This window comes from Physeter macrocephalus, chromosome 16 (assembly GCF_002837175.3).
Source record: "Physeter macrocephalus isolate SW-GA chromosome 16, ASM283717v5, whole genome shotgun sequence".
Classification (NCBI taxonomy): Eukaryota; Metazoa; Chordata; class Mammalia; order Artiodactyla; family Physeteridae; genus Physeter; species Physeter macrocephalus.
Window position 1 is genome coordinate 26,779,241 of NC_041229.1, and position 13,486 is coordinate 26,792,726.

The following is a 13,486-nucleotide window of genomic DNA, read 5'->3' on the forward strand; positions in this document are numbered from 1 at the left end:
AGATGTACCATTACTGTGTTCCTATAAGAAAACATTTTTGACAAGGACGAAAATACCTTTCACGTTCTGTTTCCTCAACAACCCATCAGACAAATGATTTATTTAAACCAGGTCATCATGTATGAGAGAGGAGGGAGAACATAGGGTAGGAAATGAAGGAGATTTTTATCAGAGAACTCAAATTTATGCATTCCTGGAAGTATGCTTCCAGGGAAAATTATTTTCTTGTCCTATTAGGGTTCAAACTGTTCTGCAACATAAATACTTATAACACTCTTTCAATTTTAAAACTATAATTGGGTGGGACAGCAAGGAAACAGGGCATGGTGACTGCACTACTTATATGGGAGGCTCTGTTTCTAGGAAGCAGCTTTCCTTATTCATTTATTTCTAATCAATATATTCTCTTACCTACTTCATTAGTTTTTCAAACTTGAGCAGTTTTTTAAAACTCTATAAAGATTAGAAATAACATTCTTAATGTACTTGATGCCAAAGAGCTCTACAGTGAGTTATTTTTGAAACATTTTCAGGGAATCAATATGATACTTCTTTTCCCCTTTTTCACTCAAGGAAAATGATGAACCTACAAATATCTGCTTTATTTACATGAAAATCAGTCATAATTTTTCAGTAAAATGCAAATGATAGCACAAATTTGTATTCTATTTTGATGCATATACATAATGGTTTTTAGTCAAAGTCACTAAATTTTACCTAGTTTCTTTTGGGTAGAAACATAGATTTCCAGAAAAGTACTGAAGTTATGCTAAAATGTGTTAGAGCAGTGTGTTACAATATTAAGCTTTAGAGACTGGGATGCACTCAGTAAGTTAAAAAATTTGACTAATTAAGTTTATCCATAGAATATTGTTAATAAAATATATTGTCATGACTATTATTCACAGTTTTAGAAAAATCTACAAATAGTCTATAATTAATTTACAAATTTTATATCTATTAGTAATGCTCCAAATTGTTGACAAAGATGTTCACTGTCTGTTTTTTTTAAAACAATGTGCAATGATGGGTTTGGCACAATTTTTGAGTGATTTGTTCATGATTTAGTGTTATATAAACATCTGTCATATCTAAGAATACTATAATTGAATTTATTTTTTAAAAGAAATATTATTGAAATTTCAGTGCATGAAAGTTAAGCCTGGCTTAAAGAGTAGTATCTTTTGTTGTTTTTAATTTCCAAGCTGAGTGAGAAAACAATAAATATATACATTTAAAATGAAAATGTAATCTCCCAAGTACTGTATATAAGTGTGAATTTACTTTAAAGGGCTATAATTAATTTTACACAATAGTTTAGGAAATAGTGAAACATATCTTTTCTTCTAAATTACTAAATATTTAGTCTCTAAGCAATTGATGTTAAATATAAGATGCCACAATTACCTAGTGAAATATTTGTGAAAATTTCACCCTGACCACTTTTTAGTTTTTTGGTTCTAAAGTCACAAAATTAACCCTTATCTCTGATCAGACATTGTGAAATTTAACTAAAAGCAGAGTAAAAGAGATTCACAGATCAAAAAATTCATCCTTATAGTGGTACAAACAGCTAAAACCCCCAAAACCTCCAAAATACCTGCCATTATGATGGCAAGCCAAAGGAATCATATCCATATGTGAAATGCAATTATATCAGTTTGAACAATTTTATCTGCAAAAGCAGAGAAATCAGCACAAATGCAATATCATACAATGTTTTACAAAGGTGCTAAAACGTAGTAGTTCTTGTTCCCATTATCTTGTGAGAAAGCAAATATATTGCTTTGAAATCCATTGTTACAGAATAGATTATAGAATAATAAACCTCATATAGGTACTATAACATGAAATTAAGGTTTTGGGATTCAGATGCAACAAGGTAAATGTATTCTTTGAAACAAAAAACAAAAAACCTTGCTTTCATTTTTATGCTCTAAATCCCAAAGCATAGATAAATCCAAATCTTGCCAGATGAAGTATCTGCATAGCATTATGAATATTGGAATCTTTGGGATAAATTTTGTTATAAAGTTGCTTTATTTACCTTTTTGTTGTTACTTTTCCTTAGTGAGGGTCCCTCTTGCAATGTGAATAAATCAATTAGCTTTTGCAAATAAAAGTGATTATAAAATCCAAGTAGAAGTATATAGTATTACTATGTTTAAACATAGCAGTTACCATTGTGTTTGCAAAACTTATAATAGCTAGAGACAATAATATAATAATTGGCAAAATTGCCTGAATTTGAAAATTATGAACATTTCCTTTTTAGTTTTCCCCTCAACTTACTCTGAAGAATTCTTTTGTTGACCCTGAATCCAATGTTCCATAGGCAATTTCTGTTTGCTTGGCCAGGTCTTCTGCACTTTCTATGGGGGAGACCATTCTCTCAACAGTCAGGAAAGCAGCGAGGTTAGCAGTATAAGATGATATAATGATGAGTGTAAAGAACCACCACACACCTCCAACAATTCGACCTGAGAGGGATCTAAACATGGATAAAATAATAACATTTTCCTTTCTATAATCAACATAGAGAAAGAAAAGAAATAGCATCAATTCACCATGTATGTTTAATAATAATTACAAGTATCATTTTATGTTCTGAATAGTCTACTCAGAATGGTTCTAGTATTTCTGTATCACCTGACATCCTTTTTGCTATATTGAATGTATAAATGCCACATTTAGAATACTTTTCCTTTTTACTGTTTACTTGGCAGAAATGTAGAACCAAAAGCCTTTCCTTCAGGTCCAGAAGAGGAATGCTTACTTAAATTCATTGATCCCTTTTGCACTTTAGCATTTCTGAAATTAGGATGCAGCATATGTTTGATGAGACAAAACACAGTACCATAGTTTGATTGGCGGCACTGTTTCTCTCTCAGTGGCACATAAAATAGCAATACATCTTAACAATTGGTGAGCTCTTAGATTTGATACAAGATGGCAGATGCTCTCCTGAGAAAACTTGTTTTTACCTTCAGTCAGAGCTATGCCAAGATAGATGGGACATATGCCAAGGTGGGGCTGGACCACATGAAGATCTAGGATTGGTCTAAAAGTAACCATAGTTGAGAATGTTTTGTTTGTTGGTTGGTTGGATTGATATTCCAGTTCTTATCTGAATGGAGGACGAGCTATGTCTTAAAGTGTTTTACATACTGGTATAAAAATGTTCTCTCTGCCACTTCCAACATGAGACCAAATCATGTGACTTGTTAATATGCAGTGTAACAGCACTGAAAACTGAGGCTAGAGCTCAAAAAAACATTTTCTCTTCACCATTTCTCTGGTTATCAGGGATGTGTGGGTGAGCAGAAGAAATGTGAGAATGAAATGAATAAAAAATTCGGAGCATAATCATAATTGATCTCACTCAACAGGACCATCAGACTATTTTAAATTCCTGTGACAAATTATTTTTAAACATTTTCTTAATATGAGGAAAGATTTCATATTTTCAATGGCATTTCTAGCTTAAAATGCTCCCTTCTTAACCATTATTATATAAGTGACACCTGTTGGTTTTAACTTCACATTTGCTTAATCCTGGTTTTAAAACCATAAAACTGGGGATTGGTTCAAGATTGCGGAGTAGAAGGATGTGCGTTCACTCCCTCTTGTGAGAGCGCTGGAATCACAACTAACTGCTGAACAATCATTGGCAGGAGACACTGGAACTCTCCAAAAAAGTACCCCACATCCAAAGACAAAGGAGAAGCTGCAATGAGACAGTAGGAGGGGTGCAATCATAATAAAATCAAACCCCATAACCACTGGGTGTGTGACTCACAAATGGGAGAACAATTATTCCACAGAAGTCCACCCACAGGAGTGAAGGTTCTGAGCCCCACATCAGGCTTCCCAACCAGGGAGTCTGGCAATGGAGGAGGAATTCCCAAAGAATCAGAATTTGAAGGCTAGCGGGATTTGATTGCAGTACTTCGACAGGACTGAGGGAAACAGAGACTCCACTCTTGGAGAGCACACACAAAGTAGTGTGTGCATCAGGACCCAGGAGGAAAGAGCAGTGACCCCATAAGAGACTGAATCAGACCTACCTGCTAGTGTTGGAGGGTCTCCTACAGAGGCAGGGGGTGGCTGTGGCTTACGGCAGGGACAAGGATACTGGCAGCAGAAGTTCTGGGAAGTACTCCTTGAACCCTCCCAGAGTCCACCATTAGCCCCACCAAAGAGCCTGTGTGCTCCAGTGCTGGGTCACCTCAGGCCAAACAACCAACAGGGAGGGAACTCAGACCCACCCATCAGCAGACAAGAGGATTAAAGTTTAACTGAGCTCTGCCTACCAGAGCAACACGCAGCTCTACCCACCACCAGTCCCTCCCATCAGACAGCTTGCACGAGCCTCTTAGATAGCCTCACTCAATAGAGGACAGATAGCAGAAGAAAGAAGAACTACAGTCCTGCAGCCTGTAGAATGAAAACCACATTCACAGAAAGATAGATAAAATGAAAAGGCAGAGGGCTATGTACCAGATGAAGGAACAAGATAAAACCCCAGAAAAACAACTAAATGAAGTGGAGATAGGCAACTTTCCAGAAAAAGGATTCAGAATAATGATAGTGAAGATGATCCAGGACCTCAGAAAAAGAATGGGAGCAAAGACTGAGAAGAGGCAAGAAATGTTTAACAAAGACCTAGAATTAAGGAACAAACACCCAGAAGAATTAAAGGACAGACAAACAGAGATGAACAATAAAATAACTGAAAAGAAAAATACACTAGAAGGAATCAATAGCAGAATAACTGAGGCAGAAGAATGGATAAGTGACTTGGAAGACAGAATGGTGGAAATCACTGCCACAGAACAGAATAAAGAAAAAAGAATGAAAACAGCCTAAGAGACCTCTGGGACATTAAACACACCAACATTCGCATTGTAGGGGTCCCAGAAGGAGAAGAGAGAGAGAAAAGACCCAAGAAAATATCTGAAGAGATTATTTGAAAACTTCCCTAACATGGCAAAAGAAATAGCCACCCAAGTACAGGAAGCACAGAGAGTCCCAGGCAGGATAAATCCAAGGAGAAACATGCTGAGACACATAGTTACCAGATTGACAAGAATTAAAGACAAAGAAAAAATGTTAAAAGCAACAAGGGGAAAATGACAAATAATATACAAGAGAACTCCCATAAGGTTAACAGCTGATTTCTCAGCAAAAACTCTACAAGCCAGAAGGGAGTGACACAATATATTTAAAGTGATAAAAGGGAAGAACCTACAACCAAGATTACTCTACTTGGCAGGATCTTATTCAGATTCGATGGAGAAATCAAAAGATTTACAGACAAGCAAAAGTTAAGAGAATTCAGCACCACCAAACCAGCTCTACAACAGATGCTAAAGGAACTTCTCTAAGCGGGAAACACAAGAGAAGAAAAGGACCTACAAGAATGGATTAAATGCTCCAACCAAAAGACACAGTCTTGCTGAATGGATACAAAAACAAGACCCATATATATGCTGTCTACAAGAGACCCATTTCAGACCTAGGGACACACACAGACTGAAAGTGAGGGGATGGAAAATGATATTCTATGCAAACGGAAATCAAAAGAAAGCTGGAGTAACAATACTCATATCAGATAAAATAAACTTTAAAATAAAGAATGTTACAAGAGACAAGGAAGGACACTGCACAATGATCAAGGGATCAATCCAAGAAGAAGATATACTAATTATAAACATATATGCACCTACCATAGGAGCACCTCATTACATAAGGCAAATGTTAACAGCTATAAAAGAGGAAATCAACAGTGACACAATAATAGTGGGGAACTTTAACACCTCACTTACACCAATGGACAGATCATCCAGACAGAAAATTAATAAGGAAACACAAGTTTTAAATGGCACAATTGACCAGATAGATTTAATTGATATTATAGGATATTCCATCCAAAAAAAGCAGATTACAGTTTCTTCTCAAGTGCACATGGAACATTCTCTAGGATAGATCACATCTTGGGTCACAGCCCTGGTAAATTTAAGAAAATTGAAATCATATCAAGCATCTTTTCTGACCACAACACTCTGAGAGTAGAAATAAATTACAGGAAAAAACCCCATAAAAACACAAACACAGGGAGGCTAAACAATACATTACTAAATAACCAAGAGATCACTGAAGAAATCAAAAGCTTTGTGATAAAACACAGCAAGATCCTTTTTGACCCACCTCCTAGAGTAATGGAAATAAAAACAAAAATAAACAAATGGGACCTAATGAAACTTCAAAGCTTTTGCACAGCAAAGGAAACCATAAACAAGACAAAAACGCAACCCTCAGAATGAGAGAAAATATTTGCAAACGAATCAATGGACAAAGGATTAATCTCCAAAATATATAAATAGCTCAAGCAGCTCAATATTAAAAGAACAAAGAATCCAATCAAAAAATGGGCAGAAGACCTAAATAGACATTTCTCAAAAGAAGATATACAGATGGCCAAGAGGCATATGAAAAGCTGCTCAACATCACTAATTATTAGAGAAATGAAAATCAAAACTACAGTGAGGTATCACCTCACACTGATTAGAGTGGGCATCATCAGAAAGTCTACAAACAACAAAGTCTGGTGAGGGTGTGGAGAAAAGGGAACCCTCTTGCACTGTTGGTGAGAATGTAAATTGATACAGCCACTATGGAGAACAGTATGGAGATTCCTTAAAAAAGTAAAAGTAGAATTACCATATGACTCAGCAATCCCACTACTGGGCATATACCCAGAGAAAACCATAATTCAAAAAGACACATGCACCCCAATGTTCATTGCAGCACTATTTACAATAGCCAGGTCATGGAAGCAACCTAAATGCCCATTGACAGATGAATGGATAAAGAAGTTGTGGCACATATATACAATGGAATATTACTCAGCCATAAAAAGGTATGAAATTGAGTTATTTGTAATGAGGTGGATGGACCTAGAGTTTGTCATACAGAGTAAAATAAGTCAGAACGAGAAAAACAAATACTGTATGCTAACACATATATATGGAATCTAGAAAAATGGTACAGATGAACCAGTTTGCAAGGCAGAAATAGAGACACAGATGTAGAGAACAAACATATGGACACCAAGTGGGGGAAGCCTGTGGGGTGTGGTGGTGGTGGTAGGATGAATTGGGAGATTGGGATTGACATATGTACACTAATATGTATAAAATAGATAACTAATAATAACCTGCTGTATAAAAAACAAATAAATAAAAATTTTAAAACCCATAAAACTATTACTTGATTTGCTTTGATTTCTTTTCATTTCATTAATTGAGGATTATTGATTCAAATTTCTATGTTATTGGAATTTAAGCACATTTATAGTGTTCCTGGTTCTTAAGGAATGCAAACAGCATTGTAGCTAAAATGTCTCTTTTTAAGAAAGTATTTCTTTAAAAATACATATATTTGTGATGCTAATATAAGTCACTATTTAAATTCAATTCTTAGCTTCTCCTGCTTTCAGCTATTTTTCTGAGAGAAATTTGGTATTTTTCTTGCAACAGGAGGTTGGCTGCATTTTTGACAAGCATAACTGAAACACATCCTTATGGATATGAGCCGTGACTCCACCGATAAAGAAAACAAATATAGTATTTACATTGCTGACTCTTTGCCTACTGCTTAGCTTGTTTATGATTATTAGATAGAACAATGTATATCTGGAACCTACTATATTAACTCAGGTTTTAGGTAACTCCATGGTAGAAATCTCCATTAAGCTACATGGGATGTAAATCGAGTTCAAAATTAATTTTCAAAAGTGAACAACAAAACAACAAAAACATTTGATTTTGAAAAGGAGACAACATGAAAATAAATTCCTATTCTTAAGAATTTAGATTTAGTTTCCATCTGTAATCACTGAAAGAAATATTACTACTAAGTTATTTTTGAGCATTCTGATGGGTTCCATATGTTACTTTTCCATTGGGAAATTAATCTTTGTGATGTATCCATACTTTGTGCAAATTTGGAAAAATCGGTTATGAGTATATTTAGATTAATTTGGGATTGCAAGGTTTTTCTGTGTTTCAAGCAATGCTCTGCCTCCAGGAAAAGAACATATAGAGAGATGTTATGCACAATATTTAGAATTACTGTGGAATTGGTGAAGAACTTAAGGGTTTTGAAACTAACCTGGGTGAAATGTCACATCCTTGCTGCATAAAAGCACCCAGGGAAAACCAGAGGCTGTTAAAGATGCCAAACTCATTGGGAGGCTGGTCGCTGGGTCCTTCCTTTCCATCTTCTGGCTCTTCTGTGTGCCACTCATATGGACTAAACCTACTAACTAGGAACAAGACCACGCTGACACCAATGTAGGCAAAGACTATGCACATCCAAATCTCATAGGCCAGAGGATCCAAGAAGGAAAACACTCCTGGTTTAGATTTCTGAGGCTTTTTGATCATAATAGATATGCCCAAACTCATGAAGGGCTTAGAGAAGTCAATGACCTCCTCTCGGACCAAAGTGATTGTCAGAGGGGCAATAGCAATCTCTGCTTTCTATAAAAGAAAAGACACATGAAAACATGTAGGTTAATAGATTTCATGAAGCAAGTAGTACTGGATTGATCCATTCAAAGTTAACCAGTTATGTATTTATTCTACATTTTTTGGGGGAATACCAACAATAAATAAGGCCAGTGATAAATACAAAGATGAACAGATTTGTTTTCATAAAATATTATATCACTTTAATTGCACAGAATATTTTTATTCGTGCTAGTAATTAGATGAGAGGAAGAGAAAAAGAGTAGACATAAGCAAAAATAACTTGAATTCAAATAACTGCCTTAGTCTTTAAGGGTCTGAGATGGCGCAGAGGAGGATACTCGATAGTTTTTCCATATGGCTGAATTTCTGAATTTCTTAGCCAGAATTGCTGCTATTTTGCAGTCTTTTCTGTTTCATTTGGAATGTTGCCACTGATTCATTACTTGGCCATTCCTTAATATTATGAATTGTGAATTTCAAACAGTCTTTTCTTTTTTATTCCTCTCCAGTTATGAGAAAACCTATCATAAAGTATGTGTTTGTGAGATAAAAGAAACCTATTGTTTGACAATATTTTTTGACTCAGCGCACACACAAATCTGGAAACTGGCATTTATTTCTTCCTATTCACATACTTTGATTTCTACTTTCAATCTCTAAAAACGATTTTGGAAAACAGTGGATTCAATTCTCATATATTATTATTAAAAAGACACCAGCTCCCATTTTCATTTTGTGATTCTGAGTAATTTTTCTGAGCCTTTTTCCATATCTCTAAAATGAAAACATTTTCTTTCCTGTTTGCCTCATTGTGTTATTGCAATTATCTGTTAAACAAATCTTAATAAAACAGTAGTAAACATTTAATGAGGGATTATGTGTCTATGCTGATTTAAATATTTGGAATGGTTTTTCACTTAACCTTCTTAAAGAGATAAACAATCTTATGTTTATCATTGTTTTATAGATGATGAAACTGAGACTCAAATAAATTTTACACATCATAGCAACTCTGCAATTTGAGACTGTACTTCTTCTATTAAATCATGCCATCTCTAAAATCAAATGAAATAAAGTGTGGTGAAAAAACTGTAAATTGTTACAAGATCTACAAAGGAAAAAGGTTTTTGATTATTTATTTTAAAAGGAAAATATTTGGCATTAAAATGGAATCTGAAACACAGACATATATGTTCTTACATAGTGGCTGCCACTCTTACATTCACTCTATGTCTCCTCAGGCCCCTGGATTGATACAATGGCCAGCAGCCTGATCCAAAGTCAACTGGAGGGTTAGCATGGGGAATGTACTCTGGCTGTCACGTTTTCCATTGGGTGACTGAGAATTAACTGCATACACTTTCAAGTGGGAATAAACTTAGTTCACATCACAAATGCCCACAGATAATACAAAAGCCAGAGAATCATTGCTGAGAGGTTATTTCCCCATAGTTATTGTTATCTGTATAGTTTTCATTATACAGTGATATATGAAGTAGATATAGAAAAATTAATATATAAAAACAGAACCAGAAATTTAGGAAAATTTATCTTCATTTCCTTCACCTACTCTTATTTTTTTCTTTATATATGCCCTACTAGACATTGTTTTATGAATATTATTTTTCTTATTTTAAAATGGGATAATATAGAACACTATATTTTATAATTCCTTTTCTCAAGAGAATATGATGAGTTATTTCAACATTATTTCAACATATATAGTAAAAATAAGTTTTAATGATTGCAAATATTTTATCATGTTAAAGCATCAAAATTTACTCAATTTGTTATTTTGGGGGTATTTATATTGTTTCCAGTTTTACACAATTTATAATAATGGTGATGTGAACACCTTTGAAGACAAATCTTCACACATATCTTTATTATTTAAAATAAATTTCTAGAAAGGGATTGCTGGTCTAAATGGTAACAATCTTTTTAATGTTCATTACATGTTTTGCCCAACTTTTCTCCAGAAAGAACATGCAAATGTCTATTGTCACCAGCACTGTGGGAAAGCACCTTCGACTTTGAACCTTGGATACCCCCGTGTATCTTTATTCTCATCTATATTCACCAATTTGCTAATCTCATTGTATTGATTTGAATTTTTTTTTTTGTAAAACAAATAGCCACTTTTACACCTTTTACATATTACTTGTCATAATCTGCCCCATTTCCATATGGGGTATTCATTGTTTTGCTTACTAATTTATGTGTATTAAAATAAATATTAAAAATATTATTTTTCATATATGTTTTTAATATTCCACCAGTCATCAATTTTTTGTTTACATTACTTAGTTCATGGTACTTTATTGCATTATATACGTTTTAAAATTTTGTTGTAGCCATATAAAATTATCTTTTTGTGTTTTCAGCCATTGGTTTCATGCTTAGAAAAATCCTTCTCATATCATGATTAATCTCAATCATATATTTTATTCTAGTACCTATGCTCCCTCTATAACTTATCTAGCACTTTGCATGATAATGTATTACAAAATTGTCCTGCTTTCCTAATGGGAATAAGTGAATAATGCATTCTTTCACTGATTTGAAATACCACCTTTCACATACTACATTGTTATGTGTAGTATGTTCTGAAATTTTTTATTTATACAAGTTACCACTAATGAGAGTAAGAGCCTTAAAAGTAGAGAAGCATGAAGAGAAATAAAGGAGTCTCCAACACATAAAACTAGATGCAATGGAAAGCAAACATTAGACGATATTGTGACAGCAATGTTCAATGAGGACACATTTGAAGTTCTGAAATTTGTGATTTGAAAGAGGCCAGTGAACAGAGGATACATCTGAATTTTCTCTGCTAACATTGAAGATGTTGTGTTTGCCTTGTTCCATTACCTCTCAGTGACTTCCAAAATTGTGAGAAATATCTCCTGTAAGAACCTGATAATATTTGGATTCTCAAAGACCTCTGGAGTAAGGCTCATGAACCAGTATTTTAACACACACCACAGGTAATTCTGGTGTTGGCAGGCCATGGAACTTGCTTTGAGAAAACAATCCCTTGGGTTAAAATATACACACACACAAGTACAGCAGGTCCCAGAAGAAGGCCCTGGAGCAGTGTACCACAGAAGATCATATAATAAACTTGCTGCATTGTGCAGGTGTGACAGGCAGAAAGGACCTGAGAGTGTCATGGAGGTTTTGAGCTTTGGGGTAACCACCTGGTGGTGTGCTGAGATTACATATGCCTGTCTCACAGATAATGTATTCCTAAAAATTACAGTAACAAAGTCTGTAAAGAATAAAGTAAAAAAAAAAAAATGGATTCAAAGTTAATCAGTCTGCTGGCTTTGTTGAGTATAAGAATATAGATGGAGTTTTATTTAGGGCCCCGCAAACTGGGATTTCATGTAAGTATTATCAGTAAAAAGAAAAAAAAAAGCAGTTGAGAAACAAGTAAAGACTCTGCAGACACCAGAATGGAAAATATCAAATCTGTGGAAAGTGTATGAGACATGGAAAAATATTCCTTTTGGGAAAAATCTGGACAACTCAAGTGGTAAAGATCAGGTTATTTAAACCCTAGCAGACTGGCTGATGAATGAATAAACATTAATAACCATTATGCTATCTTCTCTCTCTGAGAACTGCCTGACTTTGGGACTTTCTGTGCCTGCGACATGAGTACTACTGATACAATTTTTTTTTTGTTAATTATGTTACTCTCTTCATATCACCTGTTTTCATTATTTAAACAATATTCTCCAATAAAACCTGGTCAGAACCCTTGCCAAGGGGTGATCCTGGGCTGCCAAGTTGGTAAGGACTCCAGAGGAGAGATATGTAACAAATGTCTTAGAAAGTAACTCTGGTTAGTTATCCAGTCCATAATTAATTGGTAATCCAAGAATGAGTTTTTGAGATCAAATACTCAATAGTGTCTTCTGAAGGAAATGAATTAGTGTAGTTCTAACAATTAGGTTAATGTTCACATTTAAAGTCTAAAAGTTTAAAATATTACCAACAGACACATGCTTTAGGAACCCTTTTTTTTGGGGACTTAAACTCAATATCAAACTGTTGATGAGCCCTGTGATAAAGTACTTTTTGATTTTTTAAAACTGTGAAGTTTGTTTTCCTCACTTAGGGCACCTAACTAGTCAGCAGTTCTTTCAAATGAATATAAAACTAATTGCTCTTTAATGTCAAACAATTTCCTCTTGCTGCTGAGGTTATAGCTACCATACTGGACTGTGCGGAGAATGTTCATTGCTTCACGGTCTGAAAAGCAGGATGCAGAATCACAAAACTATTGAATTGCAGTTCTGGCTCGGAAAGTGAGCCCCTCTGTATATTTCAGTTATGCTTTAACTTGTTCTACCTTTATTCTTTCCTGGCGAAGGATGACTCTTGTGTAATTCTTTATTTTTAAAGGGGTCTTGTGAGAATTAATCAGACAGAATGTGTTTTGAAGGTGAAATTTGTGAAATATGAATTAGCTTATAGAAAATTTCAGAATACATTTCAAGTGTATGTGACTTATTGGTTACTTGATGAATAGAGCTTACTGTGAGCTCTAGGTTTGGTTTCTGGACTTTGGAAATAAAATACCTTCACTAGAATTTGATAACTGTTGGCTTGATTTTAACACTTTGCAGTGGAACCTGAAGAGACCGATCTTGTTCTGGTTCAGGCAGGAATGTCTACATTGAATTTGCCCTTGGCTTTCAATATATACACTCAATATCTTATGAACTCAAAGGGAAGGGCATGACATGCTTTCATGTGAAGCCCACTATGGAATAAATTTTAGCTTTTGTGTTTTGTTGTGTAGGAAAAAATGATGTTGTTGCATTAAGTTTAAATTTATTGTGTTCAGCAGAGTTGTAAGAACCTCACATTATTGGTGAATACTTTAATATATGTTAAAATAGTTTACTGATAGCTTCACAAATAACTTAAAAGATATT

General features: G+C 34.5%; 1 protein-coding gene across 2 annotated transcripts in view; it reads right to left on the bottom strand.

The window, feature by feature from the left end:
- Positions 1 to 13,486, bottom strand: part of GRIA4 (glutamate ionotropic receptor AMPA type subunit 4) — a 529,194-nt gene that overhangs the window by 47,000 nt on the left and 468,708 nt on the right. For both annotated transcript variants that reach the window (XM_024115308.1, XM_024115307.1), the window contains exons 11-12: positions 8,176 to 8,546; positions 2,293 to 2,491 (exon numbers count right to left, since the gene is read on the bottom strand). In XM_024115308.1, coding sequence (XP_023971076.1) covers positions 2,293 to 2,491; positions 8,176 to 8,546 — 570 coding nt within the window. The remainder of the gene's footprint in view (positions 1 to 2,292; positions 2,492 to 8,175; positions 8,547 to 13,486) is intronic.